This window comes from Zootoca vivipara, chromosome 6, assembly GCF_965207765.1.
Source record: "Zootoca vivipara chromosome 6, rZooViv2.hap1.1, whole genome shotgun sequence".
NCBI classification, from domain to species: Eukaryota; Metazoa; Chordata; class Lepidosauria; order Squamata; family Lacertidae; genus Zootoca; species Zootoca vivipara.
The window spans coordinates 81,051,463-81,072,867 of NC_142589.1; the positions used below are offsets into that span (position 1 = coordinate 81,051,463).

Genomic DNA, 21,405 nt, shown 5'->3' on the forward strand with positions numbered 1-21,405 from the left:
CTGTCATGCTGGGGTTTGCCCTGGGCCCGGTGCCCTCGCCGCCACGCTGCCCCTGCCTGCCCTTTTCACGACCTCTGCCGCAGTGCCAGGGGCTCGCTCCCTGCCCTACCCGGGTGCTTGCCGCCTCTCGGGTTCTCCTCCTCTGCAATCGTATTTCTTAGCTCGCTTCTCCCTCCTCCCTCTTTGCAGCATCTCCCAGCCGCCGTCCAATCGCGAGCGACGGGCGGGCGCTGCAGCCAGGCAGAGTACCAGGTTTGAGAGGCGAGAGAGATGGACGGACGGGGAGTCTGTTCCCCCTGGACGCGGCTGATGCTGTCCAGCGACCTTGGACTGGGCAGGAGGGCGCTGGTCAGTCAGAAGTGACGTGGAAACACACGGAGCCCGAGCCCCTTGGCTTCAGAAGCAGAGGGGCGCAAGAGATTTTTTTTGGGGGGGGAGAAGTGTTCCTGCCATGGGGAAGATGTGCAAAATAAGGCTGGCACTAAAAAGAGAGAAACGGGTATGCCTGGCAGATGAAGGAGGTGCTTCAAATACCTGCTCAGCTCTGACCTTGGCCCACTCACAATTTCTTAGCCCGACCTACCCAGCAAGGTTGTTGTGGGAATAAATTTGAAAAGCCGTCGTCGTGGGCATCGCTCTTGAGAACCGTGGAGATACAAAAAAATTAAATAAAGTGAAACCCAGCCCTGAGAATGAGACCCAGAACCTGTTCGGAATGCTAGGGCTCAGCTCTTGACATGTATTATCATAAAACACTGCATCTGAACATCTAGTGCAAACTGAAAATCTGAGACAGGGTTCAGCCTCATAACCTGTTGCATGCTAGGGCTCAGCCCTGGAACAAGCATAGATTTACTCGCGCAACGAGTATCTGGAGCATGTGCAGAGTTCCCTCCCGGAACCAATACTTTGATGTATGTGGGGGCACATACTCAGGGTCCCTTGGCACGGTTTAGTTTATCCTTCGCAGTTCGCACGCACTTTAACCCTCTTTACTTACCATCGGAGTGGTAAATTTAATTGTGGCAGAAGGCTGGCTGGCTAGCTCGGAAACCCCCCCCCCCAATCTTTCCGTGCACGCTTATTATAGGCGATGCGAGTGATTTAATTCCGAAATTAGTGGTTTCGGGTGCAGAACGAGAGGTGGCAGTTATTCCAGAGCAATTATTCCTGCCTTAAAGCGCACACCTGACCCAGCCACCCACGGATGGAGGTGGATGATGGGCTTGGTTGCGAATTTCCCAGTTTGCATCGGGCGGACAAGCGCGGGTGTAGGGCGGCGAGCTAAGCTGGTGGATGACCCATTTGGGCGCGGGGTGTGGCATCGCGGCAGGGCCGGGCGAGCGCACGGGGGCTTGCTCAGAAAGGGGGCAGCAGGTCAGCCGAGCGGCCCCCTTGCACTCTCCCCACCCCTCCCTGCCCCAATGTCCCCTTGGCGCCGCACCAGCCCTCCTCGACCCTCCCTAGGCATGGAAAGGCACCCGCCCCGCCCCGCCCCGCGCCCATCCCTTGGAGTTCTTGCAGAGCTGTCTCGGAGCGCCCAGCGGGCACCTCCCTTGCTCTCGGCGTGCGTGCGCGCATGCAAGCGATGAAGCCAGGTCTGCAGCATCTTCCAAAGCGGCGGGCATTTTCCCCACCCTAGCCAGGCGTGGATGGATGGATGGAGCACTCCCGGCAGGCTGGAGGCGCGCGGGGCTGGGGCGCCTCCGAAGGGAGCCCCGGCGGTGGTCCAGCGGGGGGAGCGCGGACGTTGCAGGGACTCACCATTGCAGAACTGCAGCAGCAAGGAGGTGTCGTACAGGATCCCACAGCTGGGCATCCTCTCGGCCATGCCCGCACCCTGCGCCCCTACCGCCCCACCCCCACCCCCACAAGGACCGATTCCCCACCCACCCCGTCCCCCCACCTCCCTCCCTCCTGCCTGCTCTCCTTCGCTCACACCGTGGCTCCTTCTGTCTCTCCACCCGCCTCTCCCTCCCGCTTGGTCCCCTGCATGCCTGCCTCCCGTTACCATAGCAACCCACCTCTTTCCTGCATCTTCTTGGCTAAGCACCCCAGTGGCTCCGCTAAGGGCCCCCTCGCTGGGCTGCCCTCTTCAAGTCCCCACTTTAAGCAAATCAAATTACACATACATTACACACCCGCGCCCGCACTCACACGCTCGACCCTACCTTCAGCTCAACATGGAGCCCCACCCACAACCCCCCAGCCCCACCCACACAGCTCGTCCTTGCTAAATCTCTCTATTCTCCTCAGATCTTCACCCCCTTTTTGCTTTTTTTGTAGGCGGGAATGGAGTTGGTGTTTGCTAGGGACACAGGGTTATTTAAATAATATCCGGACGATCAGGAAAAAAGGGTTGTATCCAACCAAGTTATGCCCAGAGTAGACCCGTTGCAACTAATGGGCCTAGCCCTAGATTAGTTCTCACCCATTAATTTCAACGGGTCTACTCTGAGTAGGTCTGACATTGGCTGCAACCCAAGATTTGGAAACTTTCCCACCTCAGTTTCATCTGCTGCTACCTGTCTTTCCTGCTTTCTGAATGCAGGCAATTCAAAACTAATCAGAGGAATACCCTCCCCCAATATAATAGAGTCATAGAATTTCAGACTTGGAAGGGACCACCAAAGGTCATCTAGTCCAACCCCTTGCAATGCAGGAATCTCAGCTAAATCATCCATGACAGGTAGCCATCCAACCTCTGCTTTAAACCCTCCAAGGAAGGAGAGCACCACCTTCCTTCCCACAGTCAAACAGCTCTTACTGTCAGAAAGTTGTTTCCTGATCTTTAATATACAGTAATTGGTCTTTGGCACTCACTGCTGCAGGATACGGCTGCATCTCTTGGTATCAGTTGCTTGCTGCTGCATCTGCTTGCAATAGTGAATTGGCAGGGACAAGGGAGCCAGCAAGACAGACTTAATGTACCTCACAAGCTGCTTGTGCAGATAAAAGACAATAAACTTCTGTATGCCACCTTGAGCATCTTTGAGGAACTACCAGATAGATACCAGGCCCATCAGTAAAATACCACCCCATTGGCACAGGTAGGCTGTCTCCAAACATGGCTGAGGGACACACTTGTGACTCTCTCCTACACTGCTTGGTGGTGGTGGTTGTTTGTTTGTTGTTGTTTTTTAGCAAGACCTGTTGTCCTCTTTAAACAGCTCTAGTCCACCAAAGCTGATGTCCCAGTAAATCTATTAGTTTCCCAGGTGCCACGAGATTATTTGTTGCTTCTAACCATGAGGGCTCTATTTCTAACTAGCTATTTCTAATGATGGACGACCATGGGTTGGAGCTCTCCTTCTCCATGAATCAATCTAATCCCTTGAAAGCCACTTCAGCAAATTGCTAACCCAACCTCCCAGTGGCAATGAATTCCATAAGTTAATTAACGGTATGCCTTGCTACAGAAGAACTATACTGTACTTCATTCAATCCTTCCCACTTTATATTCATGGGACTTTTGTGACATCTAGTGGCACAGTAAGGGAATATAACTCCAGCCCACTCCATTTAAACAAATCTGGCACCTTCTGCCCGCTTTACCCATAAAAGATAAATCTCTCTTTGCCCTCTCTCACTCTCATGCATGCCTCTTTAATTTTCCTTCTAACAATAGACCTTCAAAACACAAAGTGTTTCCTTCCTTTCCTCCCTCTTGCCCTGCTCTCCCACTTCCACCGAATATTACTTTGCCCTCTTTTCTCCTAGCCTCCAGGCTTTCTTAATTCCATCCCTGTTAAAGAGGAGCATGTGAGCTCTGCATGAGCTCACCTGCATGAATCAACTCCAAGACATGGGAGATAAAAGTGGGGGTTGGAGAAAGAGAAAAGAGGGAAGATGCAACAAGGAGCAGGAGCAATCAAGGCCAGCTAAGGCACCAGCAAGCTATTGTTTGTTTATTTAGTACCTGCCCTTTACCCGAATGCCCCAGGGCAGGTTCCAGCGTTAAAACATATTTAAAAAATTGATACAACTTGCAACCATAAAATAAGTGGGTCCTTAAAACATGTGTCTCAAGTGTCAAAGGCCAGGGTAAAGAGGTGTGACTTAAGCTATATCCTGACAGTGGCAGACTTTTAGCTCTCAAGTTTCTGAATTGGTCACACTGCCCTAAAACTCCCTTTGCTTCTGAAGCTGTCAAATGAAGGTGCCAGGCACACCTCTGTGAGGAGGGAGTTCTACAGCTTGGAGGCCACCACAGAGAAGGCCACTACCCTAAGCCTCTGAAGGAAAAACTACGGAGAGGGACCCCTCTGCCAATCTCAGCTCCCAAGTGGGTCTGTTGTACTGAAGGAGGTGGTCTTTCAGATAAAGCTAGTTGAAGCATGATTGGAGGGGCTGCAGATTGCGTAAATGTGGTTTCCACCCACTCAATTTATCAGGTGCTTGGTTTTTAGACCCTCCCTTCTCTTTCTCCATTCTGTTTGGGCTTGTTCCATGGACTTGCCAATGGAGAAAGTGAACATGTTTGCAGTTGGGGAACTAACTAGCTGAAGTCTGGACTAGATCTTAAACACAGCAGAGCATCCTTTTCATCAAGATTCAAAGCCTGCTCTTAAGCCTTTACACAATAAAATGTTTTTTTTGGACCCTTTAACTTGGAACATACATTTCTAGGAATATAATTGTAACGAATGTTAAATGGCCACTTCCATACGTCCTGAATTTCCTGGATATAGCTGTTAAACAGCGTACAAGCAGTAATCGCTGAAATGTCCGGGAAAATCTGGACTTATGGCAGCCCATGTTGGTAGTGTAGATTTGGGCATATTTCATTTAAAAAAATAGCTCAAAAACACATTCTTTTTTTAATATTTCAACAGCATTTGGCCAAAAAAAGCTCAACAACTTTTGTGTCCTGATTTCCACTTTCTGAAATATGGCAACCCTACTTCCAGGTCAAACTTGGCCAACCAGGTGCCTCTTCACCCAGTGCTGGCTGGGGCTGGTGGGAGATTGGCCAAAACACCTGGAGGGCACCAGGGGAAGGCTGTCCTCCATTTCTTGATGTGAAGGCCAGCACGGGTCAAGGCAGGGCATTATGAGTGTTGGATCTTATTTGGTAAAGGGTGGGGTTTTTCACTCAATGTAAGGATTTATTAACATTTCAGTATGTTAGTAGGGATTGCCGTTGGGGCAGAGATGCAGGGAGGGAGCCCAGGGATGGTTGTGTCATGCTTCTCTCTCTGCGCATGTGTCAGAGGCGGAGGGGATGAATATTTAACAGCCATGAATGATTAAAGACAATTTGCCTCCCTCTTAAAAAACTCTGCTCTTTGCTGGAGCAACAGAGGCTTAGTCAATGCTTTCTTCGGTCAGCAAACAATAATCTTCCTTCTTCTGTCAAACACCTTAAGTCAAAAACTGAAGCTGGGTGAGGAGGCAGACTGCCCCCTGACCTCTGCCCCAGACAGTTGTCACCTGTCCTGTAGACATATTGCTTGCAGTGTCTGCTGGCAGGTGACCTCATTCAAGCCACCATGCTTTATTGACATATACTGTGCTGTTGGATTTTTATTTTATAATTTGCAAAGGCTGAGATTGTTTTCCAGCTGGAACTGGTGGCCTGCATGCTTGCTTCCGTGTCCTCACGATACCTGCTCAACCTGTACATTTGTAAACAAGAAGGTTATTACAGAAACACTAAGTTTCCAGTGCTTTTTGCTCCACAGGAAACTCCTCCTTCTGCCCTGAACTCCCCATATCTTGGGGAATAATTTGCTGAAGGTTGGGCCCTGAACCTGTGCAAAATGCTAACACGTTGGCCGAGAATGTTTAGTGCCCGCCTTGATACAGGAAAGTGAGAAAGAAGCTGACTGAGAGAGAAAGAAAGAGAGATGTTCTAGGTTTTTAATGGGCTAAATACTGGAGGAGTCCAGATGAAAATATCTCTTCCCTTTGGGGAATTTCTTCAGCTCTTATGGTGTGCCAGCTCCCAAAGATGTCAAGGGATCTGGGGGACAACTGGAGGCGTTATCCTCCCTCCTCTCTTTGAAGGGGACCTTGGTGTCTGCAAGCCCAATAGCCACCCGGCTTGCAGAATTGTCTTGGACGAGGGCCTTCAAGTTTGGCTTCAGCACCTTCAAGGTCACACATTTCAGCACCCTCCGCACCACTGTTCCTTGGCCAGTAAGGCTCTCTGGATACTGAGTCCAGGAACTTTCTCCAGGCTCCCAGTGGTAAATGGCATCGTGAGTCCTGGAGGTGCATACCCCTCCCATCACATAAATTTTCCCCTGGAAGTAAGATGCGCCTGCAAAGGCAAGAGGCAGTGGCAGTGGAGGGATGGTGACCTCGTTGCTTATGATGCCATCCTCGCGCATGAAAAAGCATTTTGAGGTACATGGAAGAAGCTGGCTGAACCTACTGTTTGGGTACGTCTGAGTGTTTTTTTTGGCAAAGAAGCCCCCTAGGATGCAAATCCCGGTCTCCATGGTGACAGCAGCTGCACCATGGAGACAGAATTCCAGAGGCACCTGTACCCAGGTATCCAAGAGGATGTCATAGAGAAGGATGCCCTGGTAAACCACTTCATCGGAATCTGCATCTCCTCCGATCAGGTAGAGCTTGTTCTTGTACGAGGCCGAGGCTGAGAAGCGCAGGACGACGGGCAGGCTGGCGATGGGTGACCACGTCTGCTTAACCACGTCAAAACTCTCCGCAGAGGCGAGGGGGCCTGTGTCATTCCAGCCACTCAGGGCAAACAGCTTGTGCTTGCAAGTCAAAAGTATGTGGACGGACCGGGGTGTTGACATGGCAGGGAGCTGGAGCCAGTGGTTGGCTACAGAGTTGTACTCGTGCAACGCCTGAGAGTAGGAGCCATCAGGGTGTTTGCCTCCTGAGATGTAGAGCCTGTGATCCAGGGCTGAGCAGCCAGGGAGCGCCACGAGCTCTAAAGGTGGCAGTTTGGTCCTGGACCCCGTAGATGGATCTAAGCACTCCATGTAGCAATCCATGTCTTCGTTGACAGAGAGGATGTCCCTCAAGCGAGGCACTTTGATGCAGATGATCCTTTCCTGGTACATGCCCTGCCGGAGACCCCCACTCGCCTGCAGCCTCCCTGCCCCGTCTAGGTCTCCCCACTGCAATTCCACTTGCTGGCCAAGCGTCGCTACATCTTCCTGGACTTGTACAATTTCCCTGGGCGTCAGGAGAGGGAAGCGTACATGTTGTAGGAGCATCTTGAGTACCGAAAGCCGCTCAGCGGGTTCAGCTGCCACCCACCGCTGCACGGCCCTGAAGACGTACATTTCGGAGGTGATGACTAGGTGGCCCGAGGAGATGAGGCAGTTCAAAGCGCCGAGGTCGAGATTCGGGAAATCTTTGTGCTCCAAGAGGGTTTCGAAGTTGAGGCCCAGGTAGTGCATTGTGCTTCGCAGCAAGGTGGGGTTGTTGTGATCGTGAGCCAGCATGTACAAGTGGAAGCAGTTCTCCTCGGATATCCTCTCTGATAGATATCTGCCAGGGAGCAAAGGAAAGAAAGAACGTCACTGGAAATCCTGTGGGTGGAAGCCGCTTATTTCTATGGCTTTTGAAACAGGTGTTGGGGAGGAATGTAAGGGGAGCCAGACCTCTTGCGCTACCTGCTGATGTGTTCAAGGGCTGGCGTGACCTGGAGGCGGCTGGCTGCTGTGAACAGATCTTCAGCATTCTCTGAAGTGAGGGCCAGTTCCCCCGAGTAGAGGTAGGCTAGCAGATTCTGGAGGAGGGAAGGATCCATGTCTTTCAGCAGAACTTCCCCGTCTCTGGATTCCTTAAAGTCGCTCGTAAACACAGCCTGGAAGTAAGGGCTGACGGAGGCTAACAGGGCCCTGTGTGGGAAACGGAGACCGTCAGATTGGCCGTGGGGCAGTTGGGTACCCTCAAGTACCAACCTTCCTTTTACCCTCAGTTGCCGCACCTGCAAAATGGGAGGTATCTCTTCTCTTGGAGGTATGTTGGGCTTATGCAAAGGAGAGGGTCTTTTCTGGGGTGGTGCTTCTGAGTACTAGCTCAGACCACGGGAGGGGAGAGTTACTCTTGTGCTCAAATCCTGCTTGCAGGTTTCCCACAGGCCTCTGGTTGGCCGCTGTGAGAACAGCATGCTGGACTAGGTGGGCCTGATCCAGCAGGATTTTCTTGTGTTCTTATGCTCCGACTCTGAACTGCTCCTTCTAAAGAGTCACGGTGCCAGGTGCTGACATTATGAGCTGTTCAGCACCTGGTGAAGAGCTTTCTATTTGTCCATGAGTTTTAGACTGTAGATGGTTTGGGGAATTGTGTTTTATTCAGTTTGGGGTTTTTTCAGGCTTTTATTTTGTCTTCCTCTGTTTTGTTACTGTTTCCGGTTGATTTTCAAATTGTATTTAGTCACACTTTCGCATGCCACCCTGCGAATAAGACTTTAAATGAAGAAATAAATTCCCATATCCGATGGCACTGCCTACACCCCCCCACCCATCAAAGGATATTAGGGAGGCTTCCAAACTTCCAAATTTCTGGGATTTCTAGGCATGGGTGTAAGAGGTTTTTATTTCCCCACCACCACTTTCTCTGGGAAAACGCACTGTTTACTGCTGAATTGGAATAAACGTCAATCGGTTTCCCACAGATTGTTCTGATTCATCAGCAAACAGAGGGGAATGCAGAAGGACAAAAGAAAAATGTCTTGGGGGGGAAATGCATGGGAATCACAGGAGAAGCAGAAGTGTGGATGAACTCTAAGAAAGAGCAGGCTGCTTGGCTCCATATTCTAAAAGGGTATTTCTGGCCCTCCTGCCCGGCATGGGACCCACCTGTTGCACGGAAACCGCTTCACCCCAGCTACCAAGGTGGCATTGCAGAGTTCCTGGGTCTTATGCAGCTGCTTCAAACCTGAGGGAGAGGGAGGGAAATGAAAGCCTTCTAGGTCATTATAGCTGGCCACCTGGAGGGAAAGGGTAGCTCCCTAGAGAGGGGAGGTTAATGTATGGGCCATAACATACAGTCCAGAACAATTGCTCAAAAGCCCCTATCCAAGGAGAAGTTTAGTGCAACTGGATTGTGCTCTATGGTCCCCTCTGCTAAATCATTGGGAGGGGAGAGATGTCACTCAGGATATCGTGGGTCAGATCACCAAAAAGAAACCCACCACCACAAACACCAAAAACCCCTCCAGCCACTTGTGTTTTATTCTTTTATCTTTTGTTAGCCACACATTGAATGTATTGTTATGAGCTTGTAAGTGCCAGACCTTTGAACACCTGGACCCAGCAAGTGTTAAAACATAAGCCAGGCTAGCTTCCTGATGAGCCATTAAGAGAACCAAGGATAGGGGCTCTGTGCCAGAGGACAAATGGGTGGGGCCCCTCCTCCCTCTCTTAGGGAGTTAGTAAGACAAAGCAGGAGACTGAGGGCAGAATTTGGTGTGATGTTACCTAGAGGGGGAAAGGTTGCAGATTGGAAAAGGCAGAGAGCGAGAGAGAGCTATGGCTGACTTCTGTTTGAATCCAAGGCTGTGGCTATGGGAGAAACAAGACCCTTTTGGGGAGTTGATGCTGTGAGCCCCTCATCGCAGGCTCAGGTTGTATATGTGTGTAAATAAACCCTATATCCTGAAGACAACACAGTCTCTGCTGTGCCTCATTTCCACAAGGAAACACAAACCCTGGGTAAGCGCCTGGAACCCCTGGAATCTTGCACCGATCAGAGATTGGGGTGGCAAGTGGCAGTATATTATCGGGCAGCCTATATAAAAACTGTTAATGATAACAGCGGCCAGAAAAATAGTTGCTCTTTTCCTGCCATGCAGAAAATGCTGCAATAATTTGCTGCTGACAGGGTTTCAAGATCAGAAAAAAAGGCTTTGCTCAGGTGGCCAAGTGAGATCAGAAGGCTGGGCTCTCAGTATTTATTCCAGGACTGGCGATTTTCCACATCCCCTCCTACCCCCCGAAGAGGCTTTGGCCTCAAGGACAATGAGGCTGCTGGCTACTATAGAATCAGAGAGTTGGAAGGGACCCGGAGGGCCATCTAGTCCAACCCCCTGCTGTTATGTATTAAGTTAACTGCAGTACTCCTTCTGGCCACCGTGGCTGCAGTTCTCACTCAGGTCCACAACATGCAAATGAAGGATTGAGAATGCTGTTCACGGATTGGGTAGCTAGGGGAAGTTTGTTACTGTTGCTAGTTACTGAGTACTATATAAGCCAGTTGGCTAAGCTACTGTTCAGTCTGGGACTCAGAGCTAGAATAAAGAGCTGGTTGTTTTGGGAGCTGTGTCTTCATCCTTCTTACCCACTATTCAACACCTGCAATGCAGGACTATTTTGCCCAACTTGGGGCTCGAACCCACGACCCTGAGATTAAGAGTCTCATGCTCAACTGACCAAACTATCTGCAGCTCAAGCACCAGAGGCCCCTATGAGCAGGGGCATCGCGCCGGGATAACCCCAGTCAGCCCTCTTTGGGCTACTGCCAGTTTGCTTCAGGTTGCCAGTTTCCGAGTTTGAGGTCAGCCTCAGACTCACCCTGGCTGAAACAAGCTTTCAGAGAAGAGGTCTCCGGCCCATGTTCCTCCTCCTTTCTGCCGACCTCTGCCATGTCCGCTGGATCCATGCTGCCTGCCGCCGAGTCCCAAGGGGCTGCCACTCTCTCTGGGAACCAGCCCAGGGGGGACTCCGATTTGCCTCCCACTTGCCCCCTCAAAGCCTCTCTTAAAAGCAGCCTGCAGCTCAGGCACCAGTGTCCCTGGGGCAGCCATCACCACCACAATGGTCGCCATGGCACCTTGGGCCTCTTCAGGGTACCCTGGGAATTTAGTGGCTTGCCCTGGCCCCAACTTGCTGCCAGGGCGGCATAGGCTGCCGGAGCCAAGGGAGCCAGGGGTGCTGCAGCAACCATTGTGAAGATGGCACCTTCAGGAACCCTGCGGTCCCTTGCTCCGCTCCCTCAATGTGGGAAGAAGGACTGGGCACCCGGGGTAGCTCCCTGCCTCGCGGCAGATCCATGTGGCACCCTCTTTGCCGGACAGAAACTCGGTTTCCGCAGCTCTCACCACCCGTTCCATTTTGGCCCGCTCCTGATCGCAACCCAATCGCTTAGTGCGTTTTCTTGTGCGGAAAGCTGGTTTTCTTTTTATCTTGCAGTTTGTGCAGGGGTAATAGTAGTATGTGCTTTGATAAGATAGCTTACATGAGAAGAGGTGTGAAAACTGTGACAAACAGAGATCACTAGGAGAACCTGCTTATTTTAAGAATGGGCCAAGAATCATTATTTTATTTATTAAATTTGTATTCTGCCCTATACCCCCTATACCCCCAGGAATGTTTGTGCAGGAAAACTCAGCCTTGAGAGAGAGAGCAGGCAGCCAGTCTAGGGCTGGGCGATATATCGATATATCATCCAAAACTGGTTTGAAGCCCATATTGTGATTTCATAATTTTTGACCTGGCAATATATCGCAAATCATGACGTGCATTAGGGGCTGGGCTATATATCACCCAAAACTGGTTTGAAGTTCATACTGTATTGTGATATCGGCAATATATCGCGAATCATGATATGGGTGTGCTATGCAAAAATCACGATGCGGGGGAAACCGTGAAGGAAGCCAATGCCTCTACATAGCTCCATCCTGACTGCAGACATTGTGACATATCCGTATATTGCGATGTTTACCGGTAGTTGGTAATATATTGCGATGTCTAAAACCAGATACCGCCAACCATGACCTTTTTGCTGAATTAAGCATCCGGCTCTGATAACGCAGGCATGCTTTGCCTCTGAGAAAGTGGTTTAATTTTTACACATGTGTAAATGTAAGCTAGGGACGTGGGTGGTGCTGTGATCTAAACCACAGAGCCTAGGGCTTGCCGATCAGAAGGTCGGTGGCTCGAATCCCTGCGACGGGGTGAGCTCCCGTTGTTTGGTCCCCCAGCTCCTGCCCACCTAGCAGTTTGAAAGCACGTCAAAGTGCAAGTAGATAAATAGGGACCGCTCCAGCGGGAAGGTAACTATTTTCGTGCACTGCTCTGGTTCACCAGAAGCGGCTTAGTCATGCTGGCCACATGACCCGGAAGCTGTCTGCGGACAAACGCCAGCTCCCTTGGCCTATAGAGCGAGATGAGTGCGCAACCCCAGAGTCGTCCGCGACTGGACCTAACAGTCAGGGGTACCTTTACCTTTTAAATGTAAGATGGGGGGGCTGCCTGCATCTCTCTAAGGCTGTGTACTTTATATGCCTGTGGGCACCACTTTCCTCCACCGGCCGGCAGTTGTTCTGACCAAGTAAAGCTGCCTCAAACATCACAATGGGGCATTTGTTGGGGGGGGGACCCACTGCAATTGCTTATACAGTAGTTTATTATGTGAGCCACCATAAGTGCTTTAAAAGGACTGAAATATAGTAGTTGTGGTAGAAGAAGATAATAGCAACAACAAATAAGAAGAAGGGGGTCCAGGGCAGGCGAGTCAGTGGCAAGTTGGAGCTGGAGAGGGGTACCCATCACATCTCCCCGTGGGCTGCAGCAAACCTCATGATTTAGAGCCACCACAAAACCAGTGGGAAACATGAAAAGTAACCCTGTCATCCAAGCTGCCATTGACCTCACAGCAGGGGCCGCAGGAGGCACTGCCCGTGTGATTACTGGCCAGCCATTTGATACCGTCAAGGTGAAAATGCAGACGTTCCCTGCCATGTACCGGGGATTTGTGGACTGTTTTGTGAAGATTTACAAGCAAGTGGGGTTCCGCGGCTTCTACGAGGGCACCACCCCGGCTCTGGTCGCCAACATTGCTGAAAACTCCGTGCTCTTCATGTGCTACGGCTTTTGCCAAAGCGTCGTGAGGAGCATCGCTGGACTGGACAGGAAGGCAAAGCTGAGCGACCTTCAAAACGCTGCCGCCGGCTCCTTTGCTTCTGCCTTTGCCACCTTGGTCCTCTGCCCCACAGAACTTGTGAAGTGTCGCCTGCAGGCCATGCACGAAATGCAGCTATCCGGGGAGGTCGTGCGCGGACGCAATACAGTTTGGTCGGTAGTGAGAGATGTTCTGAAAAAGGACGGTCCCCTTGGATTCTACCGTGGCGGGTCCAGCACCTTGCTGCGTGAAATCCCAGGCTATTTTTTGTTCTTTGGAGGCTATGAGCTGAGCCGGACGTTTTTTGCATTTGGAAGGCCAAAAGAGGAATTAGGCCCTGTGGCGCTGATGATCAGCGGCGGTTTTGGTGGCATGTGTCTCTGGGTTGCTGTATATCCCATTGACTGCATCAAGACTAGAATTCAGGTTCTTTCCATGACTGGAAAACAGGCAGGATTCATGGTCACGTTTGCAAGCGTGCTCCGGAAAGAAGGTATCTTTGCCTTGTACTCAGGACTGAAACCTACTATGATTCGAGCTTTCCCAGCCAATGGTGCCTTGTTCCTTGCCTATGAGTACAGTCGGAAACTGATGATGAACCAGTTTGATATGTAATATTTTTTACTGTAGACTTTAAATCAGTGGAAACCTTTATAGGCCACGAGAGCTGTCGCAAGAACAACAAAAAATCAAGTTTTAAAGATTCTGGTTTTATTTTTTAAAGTATCTGGTGTTGGGTTTTCCCCCCTAAAAAAACCAAACAAATAAGAAGAATATAATACTTGAACAGAATGTGGATTTGAATTCCCCCCAGGGTCAATGTAAAAAGCTCCTAGAGTGAATGAATGCCATTATTAAAAATCCTTCCAACTCTTCCCCGACTTTTATTAAAGTAGCTTTGGCTATAGGTGTGCAATTCTTGTTCCAGTAATGAAAAAATATGATAATCCACCCTTCTTTTGAAGGATTCTCTCTCCCCAATTAAAGCAACATTGCACAATGATCTCAACCCCTGTGAAGTGCATCACCTCCCGCGACCTAAGATGAACAGTATTTGCTGTAATAAAAGGATAATGAAAATAATCTATATTTAAAACTTCTGGAATCTCCAGGTATCTGAACATGTCTCTGAGGGCATGATCCAATTTGCCCTTAAACCCATTATCTCCAGAGGACATTTTCAATAGTGTCTACATTGATGAAAACGACATTGGGAGGTTGTAGACTCTCCTTCTCTGCAGGTTTTTAAGCAGAAGTTGGACGGCCATCTGCCATGCTTGATCTCCTCATGTTCCAGCAAAAGGGTTTAGGCCTATGCATTTGTGTAACGAAACCACTGCAGTGTGTTAATTTTTCACAAAAAAACTTTAATTTGGGCCTAGTTTTTGCGGAAGGGCATAGCCTACTCTCTGCACTGGGTACGTCAGGTTGTGTGCTTTTATTTTCTGAACATCCCTCTATTTGGAGGGAGTTGCAAAAATGTTTGGGTTTTCTGTCGGTTCCTCCCTCCCTCAGAAACCTAATAATACTACTTCTACTAATGATAATCATTTTATTTTTTGTTTCAGGGTTGTTTCTTTGGAGAGGTTAGACATTTTTCCTCAGAACAGGCAGGGATTTGAGCAAACAGGGCAGAGACCCTCGAGCTGAGGCGTTTTCCCGCCTTTTTCCTCCTCCGCTGGATTAACGCCAAGCTCAAAATGGTTCCCTTTACGGAGCTGCCTCCACCTCCTCGAGGCCTGGAGGGCCAGGTGAACCTTTCCAAGGCAACAATTTCTAGAAGATTTTGCAGCCAAATAACATGTATAAACGCTCTTTCCCTCAGGATTTTTTCACAAGAAGGTTCTCCCTCCTCCATTTCATTCTCTCATACACACACACACACAGCACATTTTTCTCAGCTGGTTACATACAGTGAAGATACCAGGTAGCCTGATATCTGGCTGGTTGATAGGGGATCAAATACTTATTTCACTCATTATAATGCACATCAATCTCTGACTTTTGTCTTCTGGGTTTCTGGGGTTTTTCTTGATGTTATTCTGTCTCTCACAGCTACAATAACCCTACCATTAAAATTATGGACTGGTCATTAATTCGTCAGAGGGCAAACGGGCAAATTTAGCAGGGGATCAAAGACTCCCCCCCCCACTGTATTTTCCAGTTAATAATATACATTCACATCATTATTATCCACTTTACCTCCCTGGCTCTTTAGAGCCTATCGACTTCCTTCCCTCCCGCCTCATGGCTTTCAAAATTAATCTTTATATCATTGCATTTTGTACGTTTTCCAATTCCAATTGCACTCATTACAAAATAGCTCAAAATTTAAATAAATCTAGAAAGGTAGAAAACTTCTCACTACAAGTCAAGAAAACTTCTCATTACAAGTCATCGGACAACCCTGCAAGGGATGTTAATTGTTTACGATAATCTTTCAGATATTGTATAAATTTACTCCAGTCCTTTTGGAATACTTGATCTTGCTGGTATCGGATTTTTCCTGTCAGCTTCGCCAGTTCTGCAAAGTCCATCATCTTCATCTGCCCCTCTTCTTTCGTTGGTACTTCTTGTTTCCAGTCTTGAACAGTCTTTTATCTCCCCTTGGTATCTCTTCACCTACTATACCCAATAAAAAGGCTTCTGGTTTTTTAACAAAAGTATTTTTAAACATTTTCTTTAACTCATTATATGCCATTTCCCATAAAGCCTTTACCTCTTTACAAGTCCACCACATGTGGTAGAAGAGACCTTCCCTTTCTTTACATTTCCGACACTCGTTGGTTCTTGTCTTGTACATTTTAGCAAGTTTAGCTGGTGTTAGGTACCATCTGTACATCATTTTCATAACATTTTCTTTAAGTGCACTGCATGCAGTAAAATGAATACCTTACTTTCACAACCTTTTCCAGGATTCTAACTGAATTATTATATCCAAAATCTTTAGCCCATCTCCCTCCATTTTGCCCCAGGGTTGTTAGCATTAGATTTTGAAGCTGAGGAATCCCACTCCATCCTTAGGGGATCTTCCATCCTTAGTGGAAATTAGGAGGAATTTCTGCGGGCTGGAGGCCGTATGGTTGCTATATTGTCCTCTGTTCCCAAAGCACGTCCTCTTTTTTATGAGCAGTCTCGTCATAGCGATCCATAGTTAAAACTAGAAGTTGGAAAATGTGTCCTAATTTTCTGCTCTTCGAACTATGGCAACCCCTAGCCAAGGACATTTGCCAACTTCTGTTTTCCCCTCTGCATTCTCTTAAGTCTTACAGAGTATGGATTCATGGGTTTTGGTTGTCCCGGTTGCCTGTGTGACGTAATATTTTTTTTGTTATCAGGTATGGTCACCATGGCCTATTTTGTTGCAGGCATGGTCCCCAGTTAGATCTTGGGTGGATCCTGCCCCAGAAGTGGAGGCAGAAAACTTTGAAAGGCCCCTCCGGTCTGGTGGGGGAGAAGATATCCCTTGCGCAGTGTCTTCCAGCCACGTCTTCCTACAGACCTTTGTGGTTAACGGGCCATTTCCATTTTTCTTCCCTTAGTGATCTGCTTGTCTAGGTGCCCAAAACACAAACATTTTAATATTTTAAGACTAGCATGGTTGTCTTAAGAGAGAGAGTGGTTGGGCCCAAGAACCTGGAAGATGCTGGTTGCTGCAAGCGGAATATTCAGTTTCAAGGAACCAGCCAAATCTTTTAAAATTTTATTGAATGATTGATTCGAGATTATTATAGTAAATTGAAGAAAGGAGGAGGCAGAAAGAATAGAAAACAAAAAAAATAGAATATATATATATATATTTTAAAAAACAGCCTTTGCTCAAGGTCTCTTGTGAATTTAAGTTATTTTCAGAGTGCAAAAAAACCCCAGAACATTAGTTAAACATGGATTATTTGATTTCACAGTAAGGGAACCCAAGGGGTTCTTTAATTTGATATATTTTAAAAAATATATATGTTTAGGTTCCTGTATCTCAAAACTCCTCCTTGCAAGCCGCAAACAACGTCCTCTCATCACTTCAGGATTTTTCTCCACCTGGAAGAATGTGATCTGGGTGGAATATGTTTTGGCGGCAGCGAAAAAAACACCCTGGTGGGAGACCGCAGGGGCTCCGGCGAGAGTTTTACCAGGACTGTAGAGTTTGTGATCCGAGCCCCATAATGCCCTGCCCAGAATTGTGTGTCCACCCCTTTGTGCCAGAGCTGGACATAGTGAACACCAGGGCCGTAACTCCTGAAAACGTGGGACACCTACAGAGGCAGAGAGGGGAGCAAAAAGTCAAGAAGGAGCACCCTTGGAAAGCAGCAACACCTTAAAAAGCTTTCTCATGTCCTGCATCTTTTTTGCTTTGATTAAAGCCTTGCAGCGCTTCCTCCAGAGGCAACATTGGCCGATGTTGCTCTCCATACAGTCGGTCTTCCTCTGTTAAGAGATTTTTTTTCATGGCGATACAGGCATGGTCACACCAGTGCCTGAATTGTTTAATGAGTTTGGATGAAGCCTTGGATTTCAAACAGGTTTTGCAAGAGCAGGATTGTATCATGAAACAAAGTGAAAATTATTATTGGTGTCTCTGCAGATCAGTGTTTCACGATACAGAAGGCTACCTTTGGAGTACATGATGGCCCTTACGTTTTGACATAATTTACTTGTCCATTTTACTTGTCTAAATCTTTTCTCAGCCTCTGTGTTCAGCATATCCATGTACACTCTGTACGAGCATTCTGAGTGCTATGGTTTAGTGTTAAAACTAGGGGTAGGTGGTCACTCTCGAGGCGTTTTATCGCCTTGCAGGTGGTTATAGTGTTTAACAGACTATGCGAGGGTGCAAAGTAATCAATGGTGGAGGCTCCCGTTCCTGAAAGGGATGTGAATTCTCCCGTTCTGTCCCCTTCAATGCTCCCATTTAAAATTACTACATAATAACGCCAAGATCACGGGTTCGTTCCCTGTGCCTTATAAAGTGGGCAAACCTAGCAAAGAATGGAGCAGTAATTCAGAGTTTTAACTGAATACCCTGACTTTAATATAATTAGCTTCAAAGTAATCTTACCTGACACTTGTATTTAGGTTTTGCTGTTTTGACAAATGAGGCTGCCATGCCTCCTTAGTGGTCCATTAACTCCTCCTCCACCCCCACCCCCAGGTTTTGGCTTTGCATCTGCATTTGGATCAGTACTATTCCCATGCAGCCTTTTGGCACCTAGGATCTTTAATCCTAAAAAGAAGGAAAATAGGCCTTGGAGATAGCAAATAACACCTTTTGATACTGGGCGTCGTTCCACTGCGGAATGGGATCTGGATTAGCGTTGAACTCGGCGATTACTGACCAATCCGCTGCCAGGAGCTCCACGCGGATTTTGTATCTGCAGCCGCAGTCTTCCCGGGCACCCCACCTGAAAGGGATGGCAGAGGATTGGGTATATCCAAGGCAGCGAAAGGAAAGGAGCATATGTAGGCTAATTCTCTGGAGATCAAAAGAAGAGTAGAGCTCACCAGTCGCAGATAATAACATCAGGTTGGCAGGTATCCATGAGCTCCTCCGGAAAACCTTCTTTCAGCAAATCAATCAGCTGTGATTTTACACACCACCTGGGTGGGGGGGAGTGGGGGGGACAAGAAAGACATTAATGCTATGTTTACAGCGTGTTGGGCTCCTTGCGTCTTCCAGAAAGACGGCATCATTACAGAAACACAAAGCAGCTAAGAGTTTGTGACCTGTAAGGGAATAGCAAGGAAAAGTGGTAACTCACCACCAGCAGCGTTTCAGCTGCAGTTAAAAAGGATGTCCCAGGCCACAGGGAAATGGAGTTGCCAAAAAAGGGGAATGTGACATTGCCCACATTGACTCACACGTATGAAGAGGCAAAGCAAGTCTGGGCCTCTGCTCCTTCCACTTGCTGTCTGTTCTCTTCCACTCTCCACCCATCCCCTCCATGCCGGATCACCCAGTGTCGAAACTGCTCTGTGGGCACAATAACGGGTTTCAGTGGAGATATTTTCGGATGCAAACTGCGAGGGCTCATCCACACTGATTTCCTCCACACTTTCTAGGCACAGGTCTGTGCTTTCCTGGACACTGTCTGTTTTTGTTTCCCGCCCTGCCACTTTCCCCACGAAGAAACACTCTTGGCAATCCATGAAAGACCTGAATCGCCGTTTGTTCCAATTCAGCATTAAAGAGCAGGTCTTCCTGGGGAAGGTAGTAGTGCAAAACAAACCAACGGAACAGCTCAGACACAAACTGGGAAAACATCAAAATGTGCCTAGAAAGCTTGGGGTAAAAAGTAAATGTGAATGAGCCCCAAGTTGACGTAGGAATGTATTAAGAGCCTGGCTGCTGGATCAGGCCCAAGGCCCAACTGATCCAGCATCCATGAGTACAATGCACCACCAGAACTCAGAGACATACCGGTAATGCTTCTGCCAGGGGAGGACAGACCTTGACATCATGACTAATAGCTGTTTTTAGCTCCTGCTTTGGAAAGCATTGAGAATTGTCTCTGGGAATACGCAGAGTACGTTTCCTCACACCACAATCCCAACAGTGTCTTTGAATAGAGTGCAGGCATTTGAAGGTACAAGTTATGAACTTTAGACTCCCTGGGACCCACCTGCCTCCCACCTTCCTGACCCATCGTGCACAGCTCCCTCACCTGCCCCACAGGGATTCTTGATCAGGTTCCTCCCAAAGGGCTGCAGGACCCCGACTCGGCTGCAGTCCATTCGGGGGCATCGGTGGGCAGCTTCAATGGCATCGTGCATACGTGGGTCCCTCTCCCACTGAAGTTTCCAGACTGTGGGCCTGTCAATTAGGTCCCTCCACCTGTGGCACACCAGGCGGCAGTGGGTCACCAGTGTCTGGGCAGGCACCCAGCTCAGGATCAGCTCCAGCAGTTCCTCGGGCAACGGGTTCAAATCCACCAGGCACTGGATTTCCATTCCATTTGTGGAAGTGCTCTTGCTTTTTACAAGTCCCATGTCTGGTCTCTCACTGTGGTCAAGTTTCAGAAATAAAAGTTGAATACGTTTTAAACTAAAATACCTTGGGACAGAGGCCTGTTCTTCTCCCCCATCCTCCCGGGAGTAGTGTTACCCTGGAAAGGAAAAAACCTGAGGCTGCTTTCTTGCTGTGATAATTAAGAGTGAACTGGAGTGCAGACAACAAATTCAAGCTTGGTTCTCCCACCCACCGAGAAGCAAAGTGATGCCTGCTTGTTTGTTTTCTTGCAGAAACCACGACGTTTCTCTACCTTTTCCATCGCAGGTATAAACCGGCTTGCCCAGGGACCACTCCTTCCGCAAAAACAAACCGCGCCTGGAGGAAGAGCAGGGAAAGGAAGCGAAGCCGGCAGGACCTGGTTCCCGTGTAGACAGGAAAAGCCAATCAGCTGCCGGGGAAGAGAAAGGGGCGGGTCCTTCGCGCGCAAGAGCAAAGCTAGCGAGGATTGGCGAAAGGGTTGATTGGCATTTGCCACGCCCGTCATTTCCGATCACGAGCCTTGGAACTCCAGGCGGCAGGCAGGAATTCAATAGGTGAAGCTTCCTCGTGCGCAACGCGCTGGGCAAAGAGCGGCGTGGGGGGGGGGATGGCAGAGCGGCGGCGGGGGGGAATGCAAACTTTGGAAGCCGCCCGCACCATTAAAATAACCATTCGCTTCAAACCAAGGAGAGCATTAAAACAAGGCAGCAGAACCAAGCAACAGCGGATCAGAGTGTAAATGCCCAAAGCTTACCTTTGAAAGATATTGTGGGGGTGGGGGCGGAGTGCCTTCTGATCCCTGCCAAAATCTTCCTTAGCAGAACTGTGGAAGGTGCGCAGGAGCCCTGCCGCCCTCTTTCTGCATCCGCAGAACCATAGGATTGTAGAGTGGAGAGAAAGGGTGCCACAGGTCATCTAGTCCAACCCCCTGTAATGCAGGAGTTCCTTCGTCCGGTCGAATTGGTGGGGGATTGGAGGAGCCCCCATGCCTCCCTGCCAAAGATCAACAGGGGACGGGGCCCTCTTCCTTCCTAGCCTTGTTGGGACCCTCTCTGTCCCTGCGCCTCTTCCATCATCCTCCTGCCTCCCGGCTTCAGTTCAGCTCCGGGATGACATCTTCTCTGCCTGGGCTGGACTTCCGTTTTCTGCTTGGCTCCGGAGCGCGATGCTCCAAAGTAGAAGGGAAAATGTGCTACTCCCTGTAGTTCTGGGTCATCCAGTGCATCTGCTGGGTCCAGGAAAGGCACATTTAGCATTTCTACCCAGGGCCACAAGATGTGGCCAGGCGAAGGTCAATGGCTTAGGTTTTTTTAAATGCTGTATATCTATAAGAGTATTTGTATCCCACCCTCCTATTGTAAAAGCTATGCTCATCGTTTGGGAGGGGCGACGTTATTATAACATTAAAAATAAGAAGGGATACATTCAATTACAGTATTCTTGGTTTCACAGAATGAAACCAACAGTATTCTTGGTTTCACAGAATGTGTTGACAGTTGTTTTTGGGTGCTGAATTAATCAAATGGGCAAATTCAGAGACAGCAATAAACATTTTTGGATGGGTCACACAGCAGGGGCCAGCCACCCAGCCAGGA

The 21,405-nt window shown here is 48.8% G+C and overlaps 3 protein-coding genes and 1 pseudogene across 6 annotated transcripts in view; 1 reads left to right on the forward strand and 3 right to left on the reverse strand.

The window, feature by feature from the left end:
• The window catches only part of EML2 (EMAP like 2), a 37,703-nt gene extending 35,776 nt beyond the window's left edge, over positions 1-1,927 (reverse strand). The window contains exon 1 of the mRNA XM_035117671.3: positions 1,765-1,927. Within this exon, the coding sequence (XP_034973562.3) occupies positions 1,765-1,831 (67 nt within the window). The 5' untranslated portion in view covers positions 1,832-1,927. The remainder of the gene's footprint in view (positions 1-1,764) is intronic.
• A 4,003-nt stretch (positions 1,928-5,930) lies between these two features.
• Positions 5,931-10,572, reverse strand: LOC132592248 (kelch-like protein 6). Its single transcript, XM_060275246.2, has 4 exons — positions 10,500-10,572; positions 8,787-8,865; positions 7,596-7,823; positions 5,931-7,470 (listed from the first exon to the last, which is right to left on the reverse strand). The coding sequence occupies exons 1-4, from the start codon at positions 10,570-10,572 to the stop codon at positions 5,931-5,933; spliced, it is 1,920 nt and encodes a 639-aa protein (XP_060131229.2).
• Positions 10,573-12,525: 1,953 nt separating this feature from the next.
• LOC118086279 (mitochondrial ornithine transporter 1 pseudogene) lies at positions 12,526-13,696 on the forward strand (annotated as a pseudogene). The gene has a single exon (XR_015950728.1). The product of XR_015950728.1 is annotated as a mitochondrial ornithine transporter 1 pseudogene (transcript).
• A 2,821-nt stretch (positions 13,697-16,517) lies between these two features.
• FBXO27 (F-box protein 27) lies at positions 16,518-21,019 on the reverse strand. 3 transcript variants are annotated; one of them, XM_088672835.1, is made up of 6 exons: positions 20,565-21,019; positions 19,485-19,822; positions 18,682-18,793; positions 18,325-18,420; positions 18,089-18,224; positions 16,518-17,078 (listed from the first exon to the last, which is right to left on the reverse strand). In XM_088672835.1, the coding sequence occupies exons 1-6, from the start codon at positions 20,723-20,725 to the stop codon at positions 16,842-16,844; spliced, it is 1,080 nt and encodes a 359-aa protein (XP_088528961.1). In that variant the 5' UTR covers positions 20,726-21,019; the 3' UTR covers positions 16,518-16,841. The 3 variants fall into 3 exon arrangements, with proteins under 3 accessions (XP_088528961.1, XP_034973604.2, XP_088528962.1); XM_035117713.3 differs by lacking the exon at positions 20,565-21,019 and adding an exon at positions 20,082-20,233; XM_088672836.1 differs by lacking the exon at positions 20,565-21,019 and adding an exon at positions 20,082-20,213 and having other exon boundaries at positions 19,485-19,925.
• Between the last annotated feature and the right edge of the window lie 386 nt (positions 21,020-21,405).

Bases quoted from the DNA above. Each gene is read 5' to 3' on its own strand.
- LOC132592248 (XM_060275246.2), bottom strand. From the start codon at position 10,572: ATGGCAGAGGTCGGCAGAAAGGAGGAGGAACATGGGCCGGAGACCTCT. The intron at 7,824-8,786 runs GTGGGTCCCATG...TTTCCCACACAG, and splicing joins AAGCGGTTTCCGTGCAACAG to GGCCCTGTTAGCCTCCGTCA. The intron at 7,471-7,595 runs GTAGCGCAAGAG...GCTCCCTGGCAG, and splicing joins GCCCTTGAACACATCAGCAG to ATATCTATCAGAGAGGATAT.
- FBXO27 (XM_088672835.1), bottom strand. From the start codon at position 20,725: ATGACCTGTGGCACCCTTTCTCTCCACTCTACAATCCTATGGTTCTGC. The intron at 18,794-19,484 runs GTGAGGGAGCTG...TTGTGCCCACAG, and splicing joins CAAGAATCCCTGTGGGGCAG to AGCAGTTTCGACACTGGGTG. The intron at 18,421-18,681 runs GTGAGTCAATGT...CCCCCCACCCAG, and splicing joins TGCTTTGCCTCTTCATACGT to GTGGTGTGTAAAATCACAGC.